The 22,082-nt window shown below is 35.8% G+C and overlaps 4 protein-coding genes across 9 annotated transcripts; 2 read left to right on the top strand and 2 right to left on the bottom strand.

Moving 5' to 3' along the window:
• The first annotated feature begins 301 nt into the window (after positions 1–301).
• Positions 302–4,446, top strand: LOC147279573 (bet1-like protein At4g14600). 4 transcript variants are annotated; one of them, XM_086252371.1, is made up of 5 exons: positions 302–447; positions 1,416–1,581; positions 1,661–1,784; positions 2,553–2,609; positions 4,100–4,446. In XM_086252371.1, the coding sequence occupies exons 2-5, from the start codon at positions 1,544–1,546 to the stop codon at positions 4,259–4,261; spliced, it is 381 nt and encodes a 126-aa protein (XP_086108497.1). In that variant the 5' UTR covers positions 302–447; positions 1,416–1,543; the 3' UTR covers positions 4,262–4,446. The 4 variants fall into 4 exon arrangements, with proteins under 4 accessions (XP_086108497.1, XP_086108496.1, XP_086108494.1 ...); XM_086252370.1 differs by having other exon boundaries at positions 1,367–1,581; XM_086252368.1 differs by having other exon boundaries at positions 302–451.
• Positions 4,447–4,584: 138 nt separating this feature from the next.
• Positions 4,585–6,661, bottom strand: LOC147279572 (uncharacterized). Its single transcript, XM_086252367.1, has 2 exons — positions 5,636–6,661; positions 4,585–5,026 (listed from the first exon to the last, which is right to left on the bottom strand). Exons 1-2 carry the CDS (start codon positions 6,656–6,658, stop codon positions 4,634–4,636), a joined length of 1,416 nt encoding a protein of 471 aa, XP_086108493.1. The 5' UTR covers positions 6,659–6,661; the 3' UTR covers positions 4,585–4,633.
• Positions 6,662–7,696: 1,035 nt separating this feature from the next.
• PEPKR2 (phosphoenolpyruvate carboxylase-related kinase 2) lies at positions 7,697–11,925 on the bottom strand. Of its 3 annotated transcripts, none has more exons than XM_086250736.1 (4): positions 11,709–11,925; positions 10,480–11,323; positions 9,063–9,359; positions 7,697–8,477 (listed from the first exon to the last, which is right to left on the bottom strand). In XM_086250736.1, exons 2-4 carry the CDS (start codon positions 11,237–11,239, stop codon positions 8,119–8,121), a joined length of 1,416 nt encoding a protein of 471 aa, XP_086106862.1. In that variant the 5' UTR covers positions 11,240–11,323; positions 11,709–11,925; the 3' UTR covers positions 7,697–8,118. The 3 variants fall into 3 exon arrangements, with proteins under 3 accessions (XP_086106862.1, XP_086106861.1, XP_086106863.1); XM_086250735.1 differs by having other exon boundaries at positions 10,480–11,258; XM_086250737.1 differs by having other exon boundaries at positions 10,480–11,255.
• A 5,764-nt stretch (positions 11,926–17,689) lies between these two features.
• On the top strand, positions 17,690–19,052 carry LOC147279570 (uncharacterized). Its single transcript, XM_086252046.1, has 3 exons — positions 17,690–17,706; positions 18,006–18,417; positions 18,528–19,052. Exons 1-3 carry the CDS (start codon positions 17,690–17,692, stop codon positions 19,050–19,052), a joined length of 954 nt encoding a protein of 317 aa, XP_086108172.1.
• Positions 19,053–22,082: the final 3,030 nt, after the last annotated feature.

Genomic DNA, 22,082 nt, shown 5'->3' with positions numbered 1-22,082 from the left:
GAATAGTTGTAGAATTGGCCTTTTTACTGAGAAATTATTATATATAACTAATATACCATCATGTGGTGTAACCAATTATAATATGTGTGAATGATGAATTTATCAATATCCCTCTCCAAATTAAAAAAAAAAAAAAAAGTTAATTAACATAATTCTCTCAAAAACAAAAAATGTTCATTAACATAACACATGTCAGTCTTGGATTGGGGCGGTGATGTTACACCACCGTAAACCGTTGACCAGAAATGGACTCGATAAAATATATGAAATACCGATAATTTCCTTACCCCTCTCTCAAAATAACATCTATCCTTCGTCTCCAAACAGGAGGTCCCAAATTTCCGTTGCTTTCCTCTTCTCTCTAACTCTTAACGCCACGATCGTCGGCGTTGTCTCACGGAGCTCGCCATTTTCACCATTCGGAGCCTCCGTCTTTTCATCGCCGACGTAGGTACTACCATTGGCCTTTTTTTTTTTTTTTCTTGTTTATTTTTTAAATTATATGATTTTCTCTCGTGATAAGATTTGATTTGCCTATTCCCATATTCGAATTTTCTTTGCGATTAATTTTTTAGAGGAATTTGATATTTTGGAATTTATTACAAGCTATTTGTTCGGTTTGCATTATGAAATTGGCGGGTGGGGGGTGATTGAAAAGAGCCCCAAGTTTTCTTGGGGTTTAAGTAGCCTTCTTTTTTTGACTAATAAGTTTCAATTAGCGTTTTGGATGGGAGATCAGGTGTGTATGCATGTATATATTTAAGTTTTGGTGGTCTTTTTTTTTTTTTTTTTTTTTTTTTTTTTTTTTTTTTTTTTTTTTTTCAATTTTATCGGTGGTTTGGTGCTGGAAGATTGATACTCTAATTAAGCGTATAATTGAATGAAGTTCCATACTTTCTTGGCAAATTTATGAAATTGTTAAGATCCTAGTAATTTCTTGGCATCCAAATTGGGTTTTCTGTTCAGAGACTGATTTATATTTATTTGATTAGGATGGGACTTTCCTTTTCTCCTTATGATTGTTTCATTGGGTTCAACAGAAAGAGAAGCAATTTAAAATTGGTGGTCATTAGTGCTTAAATTCTAAAGAAGGCATTTAGAAGGTGTCTGATCTGCTACTGCAGGGTTGGATTGTGCAGACTCAGAGCTTCTGGTCTACTGATCTGTAATATGAATTTCCTGTAAAGGACTGTGCACTAGTAGATTTTTCATTAACCATTGAGTAGTTATCTTTTTTTTTTTTCTTTTTCTTTTATCAAACTTATGCACTACTTTTTTGGTTGAAGTTTCATTGTACATGATATCATCAGATAAATTCTTTTAAATATTGTTCGGCTTATTATAAATCTACTACATTTTGATGTAGTCCATTTCCATCAAATCATGGTTTATAAGAGAAGTCCTTGCATGGCCAGATATTGGAGACTCAAACGGTGGACAATCATCAAGAAAACATCAGCACCAATTGATTTTGAAATAAAAGCCAGTTTCGTATAGAAGCTAGGCCAGGCCAGCCCACCAAACACAAACTCTAGGGTTTCCAATGGCAGCCTATGGCAATGCTGCTCCATACAGATCAAGGTCTTAATCACACACAATAGGGTTTTTATTTGTTAAATTTTGTTTAATTTTGTTAATTAATGAATGATTGGTTGTGCAGGGAGGGTCTTAGCACAAGACCAGCGGCTAATTCAGATGAAATCCAAGTGAGGATTGATCCAGTGCATGCCGACTTGGATGAGGAGATCACTGGTCTCCGATCCAAAGTGAGAAGATTGAGAAACGTATGCACTCTGATCTTTTTCTTTTATTTTTTGTATTTTATTTGGTTAATTGAATTTATGTTTGTGCACTTTGAAAATGTTATTTGTTTATTTAAATAGATTGGTCTCATCATTTTTAAATATGGGGATTGCTTTTTCATTGAGTTGATATGCTCTTGGATCTCTCGGTCAGTGCATGTATGTTGCTTACTAAATGGTTTAGAACAGGTCCAAGTTAAATTAATTATACTTAACCTTTTATAAGATTTGGTGCTTTCACTCTTGGTTCCTATTAGGGATATACTGGTTTATGCAAGCCATATGTTTCTGATATGAAATTTTTAGTCTTCATTATCTCAGAAGTGTCCAAGAAGTAACCATAATGTATTGATATGGCACCCTTGTTGAAGTATCTATGCCATGTGACAGATATTGTTTCATCTTTTACTGGTTTACTTGAGAAAGATCTGTTGGAGTGGGTGGGTGAGCTTGCATATTTCTTTGCTTGGTTATATATGTATAATGGTGTTAGTTGCTGAAACTTGTTCTAATATCATATGTCTGCAGACTCAACCTTTAGTATTTTGCGTCTAATAAGTATGAGTTTTCTTGTGCTATATCAGAATGCTTTTGGAATTTTATGTTTTGCCTCCGTAAAATAATTTATTTCATCCTATAACTTTAAATGTTGCATCATGCCTTGTAAGATTGATTTCAGAGATTTGATTACAACAAGTTGTAGATAGCTTTTAATCTTGTTCTCTTATTACTTGATGTATTTTGGTTCAGGTAGCTCAAGAGATAGAGTCGGAAGCAAAATCTCAGAATAACATTATTGATCAGCTGGTATACCATCAACTCTAAACATTGTTGGTTGCATAATTCACTTTATTTTGAACTATATGAGTTGAATTAATATTACATTCTATATTCAACAATTTGAGTTGAGAGTGATGGGTATACTGCTTAAGCTTTAAACATGTTCCTGTAAAGTAAAAAGAGATGGGGGAGGAAAACCCAAGGTCAGTGACTTATCATGTAAAGACTTCCACAGATGTGGAGACTTATGAGAAAATTCTTATTACCATCATATAAGACCCTACCTATACTTTTGAAATTTTGAGTTAGAGGAATGAAAGAAAGTGAAAAACTTCTCAGTAATAATGAAATCTAACAGCAGTATGATGGATTAATTCTTTTACAGGCAGGCATTCAGAGGAATGCATACTCACATGTGTACTTTCTGTAGTGAAATGAATTATTGTTTACCTGCTTGTAATCCATTTGAAATGGTAGATGAATAAAACATATATCTTGCTATCTCATGCAAACTAGAATGAAATGTAAGGAGAGGTAGGAAACAGATATTAGGGGACCCTATTGCATAAATATTCATGTTGCTGGGGAGGTAGGAAACAGGAATTAAACCATCTATGGATGTTGTGAAAAAATTTTGGTAACTTAGGGCACGTTTGATAATGTCTTTATATCTTGTTTTCTCTTTTTAAAAAAAAAAAAAAAAAAAATTGAAGAAGAGGAAAAGATGATGAATAATAGATAGAATGTGTTTTTAGTTTTTGTTTTATATCTTTGAACATATTCTCTCTATTTCCTAATCTCTTGGACCTCTCTCTCTCTCTCTCTCTCTCTCTCTCTCTCTCTCTCTCTCTCTCATTCCTCTTTCCCCTCTTTGTTTGACTAAAAACAAAAGGCCAAATTGCATTTTGGTTGAAGTATTTTGGCTTGATTTCCACTTTTTTTTGAGAAGAAGCTTGATTTCCACTTAATACCCTGTACTTTAAAAAATTTCAATTGCACCTCTGTAGTTTGGGCCGTTTGGCATAGTTTGCAATCAAGGACAAAAGCTCAAATCGATCTAATTTTTCTACAGAGTGCTGAGGTGGCAGCACCCGAGAGGCATGGGCATGGGCCTTTTGGTCCCTGTAGTTTGGCCCGATTTCCACTTAGGTCCCTCTCACGTGTTTGCCATGTCAGCACTCCATAAAAAAATTTGATGGAGTTGAGCTTTTGTTTATGATTGCAAACAAAACCGTACTACAAGGGTTTGCTTGCAACTTTTTAAACTATAGGGACTTGAGTGGAAATCGGATCAAACTTTAGGAACTAAAAATGTAATATAGCCAAAACAAGAAAGTAATAGATATGTTTTTAAAGGGCCACTTAATTATTGATGTCTTCTTGGAGGCAATACTGTAGTTTCGGGCACATGTCTTTCTGGGATTAATTCTTCAGTTTGCCTTCAAATTTTGTGTGATTTGGTGGAGATGGTACAGCTTTCTGAAACCTAACCAATATCTTTATCTGGTTCATTACAGCAAATATATCTGATGAAAGGTCAAGCAGGGGTAAAGAACAATGTCAGGAGATTGAACAAGAGCATCATCCAAAGTGGTTCAAACCATGTAGTCCATGTGGTCGTTTTCGCATTGATCTGCTTCTTTCTGGTATACCTTTGGGCCAAAATGTCCAGAAGATGAAGGTTGCGAGCTACTTCATGCTTTCCGAACACCCTTTTGTTAAAGGCTAAGAGAGGTTTCCTGGACTACACAAGTACGGGATGTTACGAGTCTACCCTTTTGCTTACTGAATGTTATGTCACTTTGATTGTGAATATTGTGGTTAGAGAAATGATCTATGCAAGAAAGAAGCTATTTATCTATCATTGTGAATCTTCCCCACTAATATTGTCAGCCATATTTAGAATCTTGTTTTTCCCTATACTAATTCCAATTTTTGCTTGGAGAAAGATGCGATTATTTTCATCAATTTTGTGTAATAGATATATATATATGCTTACAATGTAGTGCACTTTTAGTTTGTCAATTGGTGCATGAATGTGATTTAGCTAGTTAGCATGAGCAAACATTTGAATATCTCTGTGAACTGTCGATGTCTTGTTCTAGCTTGTTTTTCTTTGCTTGGCTGAGGACAGTTCTTGCCCACTCTGCAAAGAAGGTTTCATTGTGACCAACCTGGCGATCTTTGTAAAATTTAAAGCATTCTAGTGCCTGTTTAGGGTCTGGACATTCTTTGTCACCATCGGGATCCTGCCACGCACCCATGTGCTTCATACCAGATTGGTCTGCCATCCAGTGATAAGCATACTGGCCGATCCCTGCAAGCTCCAACCATCCTTTGGGGAAGAATTCCATTATGCTGCTGTGTCTATCCATGAAGAGCATGTTTGTTAGCTGGGCTCCATGTGGGGATGCAAGGATATCTGTGTTGGCCATTAGTTTAACCTGTTTAAGAACACCAAGTTCAAAACAGAAATTACTAAAGGCACGGTTGTAATGCATGGTAGCCTAACCAATTCAGGAAAATAAGAGAGAAAAATAAAAAGTTATCTTTTAAACCATCTAGTATTTGCTAGTTTGCTACATCATTTGTTTGTAGCTTTTCATAATTTGTCATTCATCCTTATGATGGATGCACTCTAAGCTAAACCTAAGCTTGACATAAATGGAATACTTAAACACATTAATTTAATGTTAAAACTGCTCAAAATAGCTCTGATCTAGTTGAAAACTTTTCCATACCACAGGTGTATACAATACACTTCTCACAATAATTGATTATGTGACCAACACATGATTGTGAAAAGCCTTATATACATTTGTTGTATACAAGAATTTTCGCATCTAGCCAACGTGAATTCACTTGCAAGCTTTTATATTCCTAAGTTTACCAAGGCAACAGTTTGTGCCTCGATGATTGAGGTATCCCAAAAATACTTATGGCTAATAGTTGTCAAGGCATACAATATGTCTAAAACTAGAACTTTGGCAGTTGAGAAAAAAGAAAAAATGAAAACGAATTGATGTAATAGCCAAGGGAGAAGAGCAACAAACCTGATCACAGAAGCTTAAATCTTCAGACTGAGCTACCTCTAACATGCACCCATCCACCAATGCACACTCCCTTGCGAATATAATAATCACAGCCGTTGGATCCTTGAATGATCTTGAACCTCTTCTCATTAGCAATGTTAGCCTTATAATCGGCTCCTCTCCATTGACCTCTTTCCCTCTACCTGCTGGGTTTATGCCACAAAACACTCTTGCTTTACACCTCAACAAGTCAGACACCTCAAGCTTCTTCTCCTTCCCCATGTTCCCAACATTATGCCTCATCACAACAGCCTTCTTAAAACAATAAGGGCCATCTCCTTTTCCCAATTCTTCAACAGGCACTTTCCCAAAGTTTGCTTCCATAAGGTTCTGAACCCACAACCCCATTCTGTCTCTGACTTCTCCCCAATGGAAAAGTACCCATCTTGTTGGCTTTAAGCACCTGTATTTCAAGGACCAACCCACAAAAGGGACCATGGCAGATAGTCCATGCCACAAGTTTGCATAATCATAGTATGTGTCAGACACAAAGGTCAGGCCCTTCAAGAATGTGGTTGAGTTTGGTAAACTCTCAGGCCATGCCAAGGCATATGAATTTTTCCTGCCATCTTTTGTGTCATGCCCTTTGATGCACAGCAGCCTTCCCTTGGATGCTTGTGAAGGGAAATAGAGGTACTGGGATTCATTGTCTTCATATGTGTCATTCAATGAGCTCATAAACCAAGTGTTCCCATCCACTGCAGCATTGGCCAACCTCAGGTCTTTGAGAGGAAGGAAAGTAACCGAGTCTCGGAGCCTCGAGTTAAGATCAGTGTCACCAAGTTGTACTCTCCATTTCTTGAAGAAATCCCATGAAGCAGAAGAGGTGAAAAAGGAAGAAGAACCAAGAGGAGAGGCTTGTGCATGAAATAGGATAAGAATCAGAAACAGAGAAAAGAGGCATAGGCAAATGATGAATATGGTTGAGTGATTTGAGCTCTTTTCTTTGGTAAATGCCCTGCTGCTGCTCCTCTGCATTTCCATAGTTTGTTCAAGGTGAATGGCAAGTAAGAGGCACTGGGAGGCCTTATATTAAATATATAATGATTTGGCCTCGATATTGAGATTTGAGAAGACTTAGATATTAAGAAAATCAATAAATAATTGTGATTATATTATTTGGGTCAAATGCTGATCATACAATCATGTAGTTACAATTCATACAATCATGTAGAATTGATATGCACTCGGCTTCTTGCCATTGTGTTAGGGGTTGCTTTTTACGCCGCATTGCTTGTTTGGCCAAGGTCATTAGTTAAGCCTTGACCCCTTCTTGTGTGCAAAGGTATTTTAGTAATTAGCAAATTATGTATTTTTGGAGAATTATGTATTATGACTCCTAAAAAATACATAATTTGCTAATTACTAAAATATCCTTATACACAAGCAAGCGGCCAAGACTTGAATAATGACCTTGGGCAAGCAAGCAATGGGGCATATAAAAGCAACCCCTAACACATATACAAAGGCAACCCCTAACACATTGCATGTATGCTGCTTAATGGTTTGTGTAATTGTGTTAGTTGTTTGAGATAACGACAGGTCCAAATTTTATTAACTAATTACCTTTTTTTTAAGAAGATTTTGCAATTCATTTCCACTCTTGTTTAATATCAGCTTAAGGGTGTAATGGTTTACGTCAGGCATATGTTGCTGATGTGAACTTTTAGTCTTGGTCATTGACTTGCATCGCACCCATTAATTTGTACTTTATTTACTTAGCTTATAATAAGATCTACTCCTTGCGGTTCAATTCAGAAAAACCATGTGATTTGCAGATGTTTAACATTAATGGGCACTTTTTGAGACTCATTGTCTTAATTCTTACTTAAATGATATAAGTTTGCTACCCAAAACACATAATGATAATGCAAATTAGAAAATGGTAAAAACAAGTTAATCATCAGATTACAACCCAAAAGGGCCATTGAAAAGTAACTACAGAACAAAGTAGAGTTGCAAGATGGAAAGGGTCTAGAAGGGCCTCATAATAATGATAATAATATATCACCAATGATGCTGGAACCAAAATGAATAATTTGAATTTCACTGCTACCCTAAGTTCACAATCTGTCAACAACTCACAGGTGGAAGACCATTCCTTCAGATTAATAACCCAAAGACTAATTATATTTACCTATGATATAAGTGAAGAGAAAGCATATCATAATACAAAGCAGCATTCTATTTACACATTCTGTACATGGATTCTCTCAGTGCATCAGGTTAGAATCATTATTAGATTAAAGAGCAAATATGTAAGAGAAGGATAACTTGCGGTGAGATTTCACAGGCATTACTGAAATGACACCCCTACCATCTTGATCCGGTACATGTCAACTTCTTATCTTTGCCCACTGAAAACCGCCAGGGCAGGTTATTTGAATTCCCCAGCTTAAAAACAATGGAGATAATGATATGATGGTGTCAGTTTGTCAGCAGGATCAAAATGCTTTACAGAGGTTGTTAGTTTTCATGTTAGATGAACACTGCTGCTCAATTGGACCTGTGGGACTACACAGTCTGCTTCTTTTTGGCTCAGAAATTCTCACATGTGAAACTGCAGTGGCAAGTGCATCTACTAAACCACAATCATCCTGATCTTCTGACTTGCAACTATCAGTGGACGAAAGGGGACTTAGAGGTTCACTGAGAGAGCCATCTTCTGTTTTGTTTAGATCTGCCTTTAGTCTGGGTGCAATGGCAAGTTGGTGGCAATGTGCTCCTACTTGGTTCTTCAATCTTAATTTAATTGGTAGTGTCTTTAATGTTCGCTCGGTATAAAACAATATCCATGGATGCCCTGTAAAAACGCCAAATAGACATTATTTTTTTGGAACTACAAAACTTGTAAAAGAAATCCATAAATTGATTATCATCAGAAGAAATGATACTGAAGAAGAAATTAGTTGGTAAGTGCATGCGCACACTTGGTGACAATGTCAAGGAATATAAGTGAAAAAGGAAAGAGCGTAAAATATTCAGTAATCATGGATGGATTAACAGTTTTAACTAGGGGGTCATTCCTTCGAAATTTCAAAAGTTGTACTGTAATTGATCGACCAACAATACTTCTGATTGTAAACAAATGGGGGTGGGGGAGAAAGCCATATTTAGACATTTTAAGACCATAAAGGTGCACATGTCTGTGCACAAGCATCGTAATAGAAGAAAATATTTCATAAATTATTGAAATAAACATCAAATCAGAGTGCTAATTGGATGTACCATTCCCTTAACACAAAACAGATCTCAAATAAACCTTGTTGAACAACAAGAATGTTAAATTTTTTTACCAATAAAAAGAGAGAGAGAAGGTTGCATATACCTAATAAAAAAGGCTGCATCTAGTTAACACTTCTCATATTATACAGAAAAATAAACTTACTTAATACTTCATCTGCTGTTATCCGTGCTGAAACATCCCTTGTCAGCATTCTCCCAATAAGATCTCGTGCAGGTTTAGATACTGACTCCCATATCCCTGTATGGAAATCAAGCTTCACGCTCTTGACTGCCTCAAAAACTGCTTCTAAGGAGTCTCCTTGAAATGGAAGAACACCAACCAAGAGTGCATGTAAGAGGACACCAGCACTCCAGATATCCACCTTCTCAGAATACTTTCCCAGCAAAACTTCTGGTGCAACATAAGCTGGACTTCCAACCAAACCAGTCAGACTCTGACCTGCAGTAAGCATGAGAAGAGCCTTCACTACATAACTAATCCATATACAAAAGAGCTGATAAAAATTACAATGAAAACTTCCAAAGAAATATTCCAACAGCTTAATATCACGATCATGTCTACAACTACTTAAATATAATATTTGCAAAAAAATCACAATAGCAACATAGGCTCTCCACTGATTACTTTCCACAGTCTATATTCTATCACATGAAAACTTAGGGGAAAAAGGTTACTAGCGTGCTGCTGTTAGGTCTACCATATTTCCAGAACCTCTAAATGAAAACCCAAAAAAAAAAAAAAAAGACAGAAAACACTAAAAGGTCCATAGCACAGAATGCAGCATCAATAGAAATCATGGAATGAAACCAGGAACCATAAAATTATACATCCAAAATAAATTTAATAAAAGCAATAAAGAAAATAGAATCCAAATAAAGTGTATGACAGATGATAGATATAATGTCGTATGGGTAGAAGAAGCAAACATGGTAACACGTCAAGATTTTACCCAAGGTACATAAGCTTAAATCTTTAATATAAATGAACTTCAGTCACTCAACCTAACACAGGGCTCTGAACACCGTATCAATTTCACAATAAAGGACCAAGACACCCAGCCAAAAGGTAATAATGCCAGAGTATATTTTGATTATATATGTGTTTCCCTGCATAGAAGTGACATACAAACATATCTATGATTACAATCAAAGAATCCCTTGCACTCCAACCTCATAAGCAGATATGAAACAGTCTTCCGAGCATCAGAACTTCCATAGTATGAAACAATTTCTAGTATGGCATGATATATGGCCTGTTCAAGTACAGTCAAGGATCATTCAGATAGATGCTCAGGACTAATATGGGAAGCTCAACTATACTCGAAGAGAAAATCTGCCTGTAATAATTCTTATATCGAGGTTTCAGCTGAGTTTCTCCTCACAAGGATACATGTCATATGATAATATGAGTTATACTAAATGTAACTAAAAGCTATCCTACCAAGAATGCTAGATTTTTTTTTACTCTTCAAACTAAAGATTCTGTACAGTTGGAAATGCAAAGATACATATAGTAAAAATATAGATAATGTTCTTGAAAGCAAGGCTTAAGTATTCACCGTTGGATATTCTCATGGCCAGCCCAAAATCTGCAAGCTTTATCTTTCCTGCCGTTGTGAGAAGAATATTCTCAGGCTTTATGTCTCTGTGCACAACCCCCATATCATGACAATACTTAATTACTAGCATCACTTCTTTGAATATATTCGCAGCCCGGTGCTCTGAATACTGACCCTCCTGAACGATCTGATCAATCAAGCGTCCTCCGCAGCACAGCTCCATCACAAGATGAAAACAATCTGACTCTTCATACACAGCCTGCAGTGTCACAACCCCCGGGTGACCAGACAAGTGCTGCATGATCTCCACCTCCCTATGAACTGTCTCCTCCCCTTTCTTCAGAGTCTTACAAGCATACTCTGCCCCACTAACCCGGGACTGACACAACCAAACCGACCCAAACTTGCCTTGCCCAATTGTGGCACCTGAAACATAATCTTCCTCAATTTTATTCTTTCTACCCATTTGGGTAGCAACATCAATACACCCTATCTTCCTCTTGATACCTCTTCCAGGTGTGACCAAAGATGATGTCCCACATGGCGGAGCAGTGGCAATGCCCGCGAGCCTACTTTTATTTGACACCACAGGTTCAGTACCCTCATCATCTTCTTTGCACCGCTTCTTCAACCTTGTATAATCCTCAAGTGAATAATGGGACGTAAGGATCGATGAACGGGAATTGCATGTCGTCGATGTCAAAACTTCAGGTAGATTTTGGCATGGGTCAACCTCACCTCCTTTCCTCTTCTTCCTCATCAATTCAGACTAACCACTACTTTTATCCACACAAGCACACTATCAGTACATTGATATTGCAATTGCCAATTCTGGGTTTTGGTCCTATATAACAAAAAGTTTTTTTTTTTTTTTCAAAACAAAATAACAAAATTCAGTCTAACCAACTAAATACACTTTGTTTGGTTAACCAAGAAATTAAAATTAAAGTTCAATAACAATAGAATTTCGCTATCTTACATTCAAATTCGTATAATAAATAAACGAAAAATTTTGACTCACTAAAATACACAGCTACATTATACCCAATACATTAGAGAAACAAATTTAATCTCAAAGCACAAAAAAAGTTTCTTTGGTTTTCCAATTCTCAGAAAAATAAATAAATCAAAACCCAAATCCATCATTATGAAATCAGTGAATATGACCAAGAAATAAAGCGAAAAGCTTTTTTAAAATTTGGGAAAAAAGAAGGAACCTGTTAACTCACCAAAAATATCCCTCACATTTCAGAGTTCAACAAGAAGAGAGAGAGATCGGAACTAAGGCTATACATCCGAGACCAGCCAGCGGCGTAGCGAATCCCGGACTGAGATAGAGAGAGAATTGATCGAACCAGAAACCCTAGAAATCTCCGATTACCGATTTGAGGGATAATTTTTATTACGGTAACAAAAAAAATTGAGATTGATTGGCGTCAAAGGTTTGGTTCGGGGTTTTAGTCTTTTGCGCCTTTTTACCTGAACGACGTGTTAACTTTACACGCGCCCAGTTTCCGAATCCGAGTCTGACCCGAATGGCCTTGCGAGTGGGGTGATCCGGTGTGTGCGGGAGTACGGTGTGGGCGATGTGGACTGAGGAATCGAGCGGTGAATTTGGTGTGACCTTTTGACGACATGGAGATTTGCGCCGCTGCTTGTGACTTTGGAAAAGACTGACAGTAAAAGCTTTTGACGCATGTGATGTGATATGTCGTTTACACATGGGGTGGCAGTTAGCACGTGCGAATCGTGGGGCTAATAACTGTCAATGGACTAGATATATCATATATGCCATACTCTCAATCTTCGGTTAGGAAATACGCCGGTGATATTCCTACTACCTTCAATTTTCAATTTAAGTTGATCATTTTATTTTAAAATTTTAATTTTATCTTTAAAATAAAAAATTTTAATTTTATTCGTTGGGTTATTCGATAGTTATTTATCGAAATATTTTTAATTATTCGACAGTTATTTACTGAACATTAGTGGATTATTTGGTGGATAACCACCGAATGAAAATGAAAAATGCATTCGACAGTTATCTGTCGAAATATTTGTATTTATTCAACAATTATCTACCGAACATTGGTGAATATTTTGCTAGATGACTACCGAATGGATCTGGGTGATTTCATCATGCTTTTGCAATAAAGGGTAAAATAAGAAAAAAGTTGGAAAAAATATGTTAGGGTGGTCAACTCAGCTGCTAAAAATGGTCTGCATAGCCTCACTCTAGGAAATATTATAGTGTGTTTCGTACCACTATATAATATGTTGATAACATATTATTAAGAGAAAATTATAAATTTAGTCTACTTATTTTATATTTAGTTTAATTTTGATTTATAATCTTTTTTAAGTTTAATTTTGGTCCACTTATTTTATACTTAGTTTAATTTTGGTCCATGATCCTTTTTAATTTATGATTTAAAATCATTTTGGTTGTGTTTTTTTCAATTATAATTGAAGTATAAGTTATATTTTATCATTACTTAGTCATATGAACCAATTTGAAGTATTAGAATTAAAGAGAATTGAAGTTTAGTGAAGTTTGAAAATTTTGAAAATTTTCTACGAAAAATTGGTAGTTTCGGGTACTCTACTTTGGAGACAATTATTTTGAGTTTTAGAACTCCGATTTGAATTATCTTTATATGGTTGTAAAAAGGAGATGCATAGCTTTAAAACAAGTATATGCATGTTTGCTGAATTTGGTTGAGATTTGATAGGGTAAAAGGCTGGACAAATTTGAGAAAACAAATCTGAACTTTTATTAAACAAGTTAAACAATTAGTGAACCAAAACAAAACTTAAAAAAAATCGTAAACCAAAATTGAACTATGTATAAAATAGGTGGATCAAATATGTAATTTCTTTTATTATTAATTTACATAAATTATATACATGTATAAATGGAGAAGAATCTATGACATTCTATTTTTTACATAAATTTTAACATAAATTTTTAATAGAGCCCATTTCATATAAGATTTCAATAATCTGGACAGTTTATTTTTTAGGTTTATATTAAAGAATCATCCTTGCAACAAATTAGGTAAATCGAAAATCATTTACCATAAAATTAAATAATCAACATTTTAAGTATTTATTTTGTTGACCATTGAATCTTTGTAGGTAAATGATTTTCGATTACCTAATTGTTTGCAAGAATGATCATTTAATAGACACCTAAAAATAAACGGTTCAAATCGTTGAAATCCTATATGAAGTAAGTCCCATTAAAAATTTGTGTTAGAACTTATGTAAAAAATGATATGCCATGAATCCACCCTCTATATAAATTATTTTCTATTATCGCAGTTATTTTATAGTCTAATTTGAAGGGCTGTAAAATTTTATCCCAACACATAAGTCGGATTCCTTCTCCCCCTAAATTTAAAAAAAAAAAAAAAATTTCTTTCATATGGTCAACATATCTATAGTATATTATGAAATCGATTCTTGTATGGGTTTAAGATACGTGTAGTGGCAGAGCCAATTATCAAATTCTAGTCATATGTATATACCATTAGCATCAAATTTGGATTAGGATGGTGTTGATGCTAAAAAATGGTAAAGCAGTTAACGTCGAGTCGAACCACGTGGGCCCGTTGACCCACCACTGAGTGGATGACACGTCGAAGTGGGGTAGGAACGGGTAGCTAGGTCCGACTGGTGAGTAATGGAGAGAGAATGATATCCAATGCACCCTGCGCAAGTACACAAAAGTGAGCAGGAAGGGCACCGGTGTGGTACCGGCCGAAGCTCCTCCGACGCTCAAGTCAGTGTTCAGAGAATCTGTGAGCAGAGTGAGTGAATAGTATAATAATGATTGAATCGTCTTTTTATGACAAGAAAGTACCTCTTTTATAGTACTTTTGGAAGAGTGTCAACTAATCCGGTGATGACACGTGTCTCTTGTAATGACTTGCACTGTAGGAGCGCCACGTGTCACCTGTCTCGAGGATCCAAGTGAGTTGACATGGGTCAGGGGCCCAGGAGGCTTGAGCTTGGGAGGCCGGAGCCTAGGAGGCCAGGACCTAGGGGGCCGGAGCCTATGAGGCCGGAGCCTAGGAGGTCATGGCCTAGGAGGCCGGAGCCTAGGGGGCAGGAGCCCAGGAGGTTAGGGGCTAGGAACTCAGGAAGGGCTTAGTTTTTGGGCCTTGTAAGTTGATGCCTAAAAGCCCATAAGCCTAGAAAGGGCTTAGCTTTTGGGCTTAGGCCCAAGCAACATGACGTTAAGCCTTATGTGACTTGTCGTTATGCCCAGATAATTAATCATACAAACAGATAGTTTTTTAATTTGTTCCATTTAGAAAACTAAACATGATTACAATTTTATAATTAGTATTGGATTCATAGCCAATCTTTTCTTTTTATTATGAACTTTGAACGCATATACTTAATATACAATAGCTTAACAGTGTGTTTGGATGCAGGAAAAAAACTTGGGATTTAAAAAAAAGTCGGTATTTCACATGTGGAAAATTGAAAGTTCCTTGTTTGGCCAAATTAAGAGGGAAATTCACAAATTACGAGGGAAATATTTGTGGAATTTACAGAGCTGAAATCCTGAGTTTAAATTCCACCAAAATAGGTGTCATTTGATAATTCCCTTGCAAGCAGGAATTCTCTTTTCCAAGTGGGAATAAATTTGGGAATTCTAAAAAAACAAAATAACTCATAAAAACAAGCGGGAATTCCTTTTCCATCCCGCCAAAAAATAAACCTAGGTACATAGGTGCTTCTCTACATCCCAAAGCAGCCCAGTCCCTATAAAAGTAGAAGCAGAACGACAAAAACCCAATCAGATCAGTCACCATGGTGCTCTGCTGAAGAGATTTCCTGATTTCAATTAAGATGGCTTCTTCTCAAGCTGGTAAGTTCTTTATTCCCCCATTGATTTTTTAGAATTTCTCTTGGTTTGCCTACTGAACAAAATATTAATTTGTGCATTTCGTTTGTGTGTGTGTCATGAACTTGTCTTTTCCTTTATTCTGTATAATTGGATGATAAGCAATTAAGCTAAATGAATGGGAAGATTATCCCTACCTTAGTCATGCTCTTTTTGTTTGACTATTGTGACACTAATTAAATTGATTGGATTGGTATTACTCATGCAGGTTTTATGTTTAGAAAATATACTTTCTGTGGATGTCGAATATGCAATTTGGCACTTGTAAACTTACATGGTGAAACACTTTATTTTTTGATAAAAAATAAGGACACAATTATTACATAAACTTTGATATTATGATTGGGTACTAGATAGTATTATGTCAGAGTACACACACACGCACACAATTACATTGATGCTTTGAAGAGTAAGTTGTGCTCCTGCCTGACCAAAAAATAAGTTATGTTCTTAATTGTTTGTAATAATTAAATTTTAAGTAGATTATATAATAACATAATTCATACATATTAACAGGTGCTGCTAGTGATAATGTAGATAATTTCTTTACCCGTTTAAAACGAAAGCGTGCTATAGATGAAGAAGAAAATAGGAAGAAAATAAAAGTTATTATTGGTACTATTACATATGTCCTAACTATGGTGGTAGCATGGTATAATGATAATTATTTGGTGAAAGAGCCTTCACGTGATTGGGATGAAGAAAGACGTTGTTACTTGAACCGTTTGTACAATGGAAAGGAGGTTGATTGTATTGAACAATTACGAGTCAGCAAGAGTGCATTTACGAGATTATGTGGCATTTTGCATGAAAAGGGTGGATTGACTCAGACAAGAAATGTTTCCATTGAAGAATCTGTGGCCATATTTTTAAATATACTTGCTCACAACTTGAAATATAGAGTTATCGGTTTTGACTATTACCGTTCCAAGGAAACAATTAGTCGACAATTTAATAGGGTGCTGCAAGCAACGATGAGAATAAGCCAAGAATATTTGAAATTTCAGTCTTGTGTTATTGGTGGTTCAGAAAGAGATAAATGGAAGTGGTTTGAGGTAATTCTAGAACTAGAGTAATAAAATTATCTTTCTATATTTTTCAAATTCTCTTAATCTGACTTGTATATGTCTTTTTTTTATCTATATTTTGTGTTTCATTAGAATTGTCTTGGGGCACTTGATGGAACTCATGTGCCAGTAACAGTGTCTGCTGAGGATAGACCAAGATATAGAAATAGAAAAGGCGATATTTCCACCAATGTTCTAGGGGTTTGTGCTCCAGATTTAAAATTTATTTATGTACTACCTGGATGGGAGGGTTCTGTTTCTGATGCTCGTGTTTTGCGAGATGCTTTACGTAGGGAGAATCCGTTTCAAGTGCCAAGTGGTAATTTATAATACTAGTGTAGTTCACATATCTACAAACTTAGGTATGAATAAATATTTAATATTTTTTAAAATTGTCTTATTGTAGATAAGTACTATCTTGTTGATGCGGGATATGCTAATGGACCGGGTTTTTTAGCACCCTACCGAGGAACTCGATATCACTTAAATGAGTGGACTGGAAATAATCGACCTGAAAATTACAAAGAGTTGTTTAATTTACGTCATTCAATTGCAAGGAATGTAATTGAAAGGTCATTTGGATTGTTAAAAAAACGATGGAATATATTGCGTACGCCTTCCTTTTTCAATATCAAAACGCAGATCAGGATTATAAATGCATGTTGTGTGTTGCACAATTTTATTCGAGTCGAGCGACATAATGACCCTGTTTTAGAAGATCAAGATTTGGAGTTTTTAGCTTTTGTGGATGAGGAGTTATCAAATCATTCACCATTACAAAATAATGCAAATAATTCTGGTGATAGGATTACATGTGTACAAGTTACTGATGAATGGACTACTTTTCGTGACACATTGGCCATGCAGATGTTTCATGATTACCAAGCAAGATCCGCTGCCGTCAATTCATAACTTTTTCATCATATATTGATTGAGTTGGAACTTTTGTCATGAATAATTTGAATAAGTGCCTTATTTTATGTATTGGATTGTCATTTAGACTATGTTTATTTATCTCTTTTAATAAATTAGCACTTTTCTTTTGTGGTTTCATTTATGAACATAAATTTTTAATACCTATTTCTGATTTATATTGATTGAGCTGGAAATTTTTTTGTGGTTTCATACAAAGACCATTATAGTTTTGCTGTACATTTTTGTCAAACTCAAAGTTTAGCAGATTTATGACAAGCTACAAACTCAAAGCTGTCTTCAATGCTATACCATGATTCTATCAAACAAGTACGTTAGAAATAAGTGGTTATTTCTGTCAAACAACACCTTTGACCATTCTTAATTTACTTTTGTCTAGTTAATCCATTTGGTGTTTTTCTTCATTTCTGAGATTAATTCAAGTTTTTATACAGTTAGATTCAATCACATGTGGAGGGGACACTTAATAAGTGGTTATTTTATATATTAGATTTGTGTAAATTATATTTATTCATGTCTTTTAATAAATTTGTCCACCTTTTTTTGTATGGTTTCATTTATAAAAGTATCACTTTTTATTAACTGTTTGTTATTTTTGATTGGTTTAGTTTCTTATTGTTGTTTTTGTTTCTGTCTTATGCAGTAACTGAAGCTAACAAAGGAAGGTCCAGAAAAAAGAAAGACAAACAAGGAAATGAAAATGAAGGGGAAGATAAAAGCTATTTTCGTTGGAATACACAAATAGAGCGTTCTTTAGCTGACATACTTAGAGAAGAACGCCAATTAGGCCACAAAGGAGATGGTGGTTGGAAGGCAATTGCTTATAACACGGCTTCAGCTATATTGTCTGCACAATTCAATCTTGAAATAAGTGCCGATAATATAAGAAACCGTGTTAAGACATGGAAAAAGTTTTATGGTATAGTGAGCGACATACTAAGTCAGAGTGGGTTTAATTGGGATGCATCAACAAATATGATTACTGTGGACAATGAGAATGTCTGGAAAGAATATCTGAAGGTAATTATATATAACACATGCAATTATATTTTTTATAGGAATAGTTTTGTTTTTTTGTTTTTTTTCATACATATGGCAAGGTTATTTAACTTTGATTTTTTATTTGATAGTCTCATGAAGATGCTAAAAATTTTCGATGGAAGGTAATTGAAAATTGGGATGATATAGTAGATTTGTGTGGCAAAGATAGAGCCACTGGAGAAGGTGCTGAAACTGGTGTAGAAGCTATGACCCCTACTGATGAAACCAATCATATTTTTGATTTGAATGGTGCTACTCAAGATTTAGAAGATTTGCACATTATTGATAATATTTCACCTAGTTTGGGTTGTCAAAAGAAAAGAAATCGAGCATCATCTTCTGAAATTCCTCTAACCAAAAAAAGATGTGTAAGTAAAGATGTTCTTACTGATTCAGTGGCTAAAGTGGCTTCCTTTTTTGAAGAGTTTATCCATTCTACCACCAAGACGCTCGATCCAAAGGAAGTATATGATGAAGTAAGTGCAATACCAGATTTGAGTAATGAGCAACAAATCAAAGCATGTTCTTGGCTGATAGAGAATGACAAACAATTTCTTATGTTGAAGACACTCCCAATCGATAAGAAAAAGAGCATGGTGCTAATGTTTATTTAAGGAGACGTATAAACTATGGTTTTCATTATGATGGCCCTTTTTTTTTTTTTTAACAGAACTTTAGTTGGAATGATTGGATTAGGTGAATTTTAGTGGGAAAATGTTAGCAAAAGGACTATAAATATACCCCTATTTTCAGTTGAGGATCCCGATTTCACTTTGATTCAATTAAGGACTATAATTTTTCAAATGGCTCAATCAAGTACATTCCGTCATGTCTGTTACATTTACCGTTAAAAACTGGTCACGTGACCCTCACGTGACCAATTTATAGGGGCAAAAAAGTCTTTTCTCATAAAAAAATGAAACTAAATAAATTTAAACAAATTTAAAAACAAAAACAAAATTCCCTCCATCTCCCCCATCTCCCCCATCTCCCACCTTCGCCACCCCCTGCACCATACCCAGCCCAGCCCCTCCCCTCCCTTCCCTTCCCTTCCCTTCCCTTCCCTTCCCTTCCCCTCTCTTTTCTCTCATATCTTTCTCTCACTCTGCCCCCCAGCCAGCTCCCCCTCCCCGTCACCCATCCCCGCCCCCTCCTCCCCCTATACCATCGCCATCCACTAACACACCGCCAAAAACGGCGATTCAGACAGTGGCAGCGGCGACGGAGGCTGTGGGTAACTTGAAAATCAACAAATCAAGTCTCAATCAACTTCAATTTCATTTTAGACACTCCAATTTGATGCAAAACTATTCAAATTGATCCAATTTAAACAAATTCCGAAATGGGCATAGACCCTAAAATTTCAACTTCAACTTTCTCAAAATTGACAAGCTAGATCAAGGGGAAAATAAAGGCCATACCAAGAGGATCAATTTTCACAACTAAATCAACGGCCAAAACTCACCGGAAATGGCAAAAATCGGCGGCGGAAGCCTCCGACCTTCATAGCTCTGATTGGCTCCCAGCGGTGGTCCGATGAACGATCGGGAACCATGGTTAGACTCACTGCGACGAGAAGAAGACGTCTGGGCCAGAGTTGGGTCACGAAACTACCGAAAACAACGAGTCAACACAAGAGCTCCAACCGGCCGAACTGGGTCTCGAGTTCGTGGTGTTTTTGGGTTGAACCGACACCAAGGAGAGGGAGAAGGAGAAGTGGCGACCTCATCTGGGCTGGGGGGCAGAAAGAACGAGAAAGATATGAGAGAAAAGAGAGGGGAGGGGAGGGGAGGGGAGGGGAGGGGAGGGGCTGGGCTGGGTATGGTGCAGGGGGTGGCGAAGGTGGGAGATGGGGGAGATAGAGGGAATTTTTTTTTTGTTTTTAAATTTGTTTAAATTTATTTAGTTTCATTTTTTTATGAGAAAAGACTTTTTTGCCCCTATAAATTGGTCACGTGACCAGTTTTTAACGGTAAATGTGACAGACATGACGAAATGTACTTGATTGAGCCATTTGAAAAATTATAGTCCTTAATTGAATCAAAGTGAAATCGGGATCCTCAACTGAAAATAGGGGTATATTTATAGTCCTTTTGCTAACATTTTCCCAATTTTAGTTTACTAGTATGTTTTTTATTTGAGTACTATGCATGATTTTATTTGGGAGGCTGTCATTGCTTATACTAGTGTTAATTTATATGTTTTGGTAAATTTGAAGATTGATTATGTAGTAATTTTAAGTCTAATTGACTTGTGTCACTTGTTATCTAATTTTCTCTTCCTTGTGGATGATCTGGAGATGCTTTGAGGTTTTTAATGGTGATTTTAGGCTATCATTGCTTATACTGGTGTTAAAGCTGATGAGTATTGCTTATGCTTTGCACTTTTCATTTTTTATTTTTTTTTATAAAAGGCTAGCAGCCATGATTAAGCATTAGAATTTTGAAAGTTGAGTACATCCTCCTGGAGGAAATAAGAGCCTTAATTTCCATAATCTTAGCCGTGAAGCATCCAGCTCTTGCAACTATTTAAATTTTTTTTTTTTACCACTGCACAATTTAAATTTTTAAATAACATCTATTATCCAAACAATGAAATTAGTAATTTCTGTCATTTTCTAAATAGTAACATCTATTATCCAAACAATAGAAAATGTAATTGATGGAAATTTAATTAATGGAGTTTCAAATTCCATCATTTATGAATTTCTATGAAAATCAGAATTACTTCATCCAAACACACTGTAAGTGTATTTTAAATATACATATATAGAATTTCAAATATTACTCTCATACACATTAAATATATTAAAAAGAAAATTAAATACTATATTGAGACGAGTAGTGCTACATATACCACATTTTTATACCATAATTTCATACCACCTTATGTGGCAACTTACATGGCATTCATACATTGAATACTAAAAAATAAAAATAAAAACCCAAAAAAGAAAAGAAAAACTTTGTCCAATAAAGTAATGACACGTCATATGATATACAAATGGGGTATAAGAATGTGGTAAGTATAGCATTATTCATATTGAGACATTAAATTATTATCGGATTATGGATTCAAAATCATAACAAGATTATTAGATTTGAATCACAAATTCATATACCGTTAATTGTATAAGTTTCGAACCAAATTAAAATGTAGTCTATGTACAAGTCTGTTTTGGGTTCAATTTTGGTGCCAGAATTTTTGGTTTGCAATTTAGGGCCTAGGTTCATATCATGTAGTCTATGGTTTGTGATTTATGACTTGAAGTTCGAGGTTCATGGTCCAAACTCCAAAGCCAAGCTTTGGAGTTCGTTGTTTGGGTTTGCATTTGGGTTATTAAGTCAAGAATGGTGTTTGGACTCGTCTGAGGCTTGGTCCAAGGTTGAGGTTGAGGTTTGTAGACAGGCATGCCATCAACTAGGGTCTATAGACAGGCCTGGTGTCAGTGGTCTAGGGTTATAGGACCCATGTCCATTTCCGATGTACGATATCACAGAATTGAAGCTCAAGGTTGGGTTTGGGTCCAAACTCCAAAGCCAAGCTTTGGTTTGCATTTGGGGTCTTAAGTCAAGAATGGTGTTTGGACTCGTCCAAGGCTGGTGCCGGTGGTCTAAGGTCATAGGTCTCTGTCCATGTCTAAT

This window comes from Dryas octopetala, chromosome 7 (genome assembly GCF_963921425.1).
Source record: "Dryas octopetala chromosome 7, drDryOcto1.1, whole genome shotgun sequence".
Taxonomy (NCBI): Eukaryota; Viridiplantae; Streptophyta; class Magnoliopsida; order Rosales; family Rosaceae; genus Dryas; species Dryas octopetala.
This window is presented reverse-complemented; position numbering and strand designations above follow the sequence as displayed.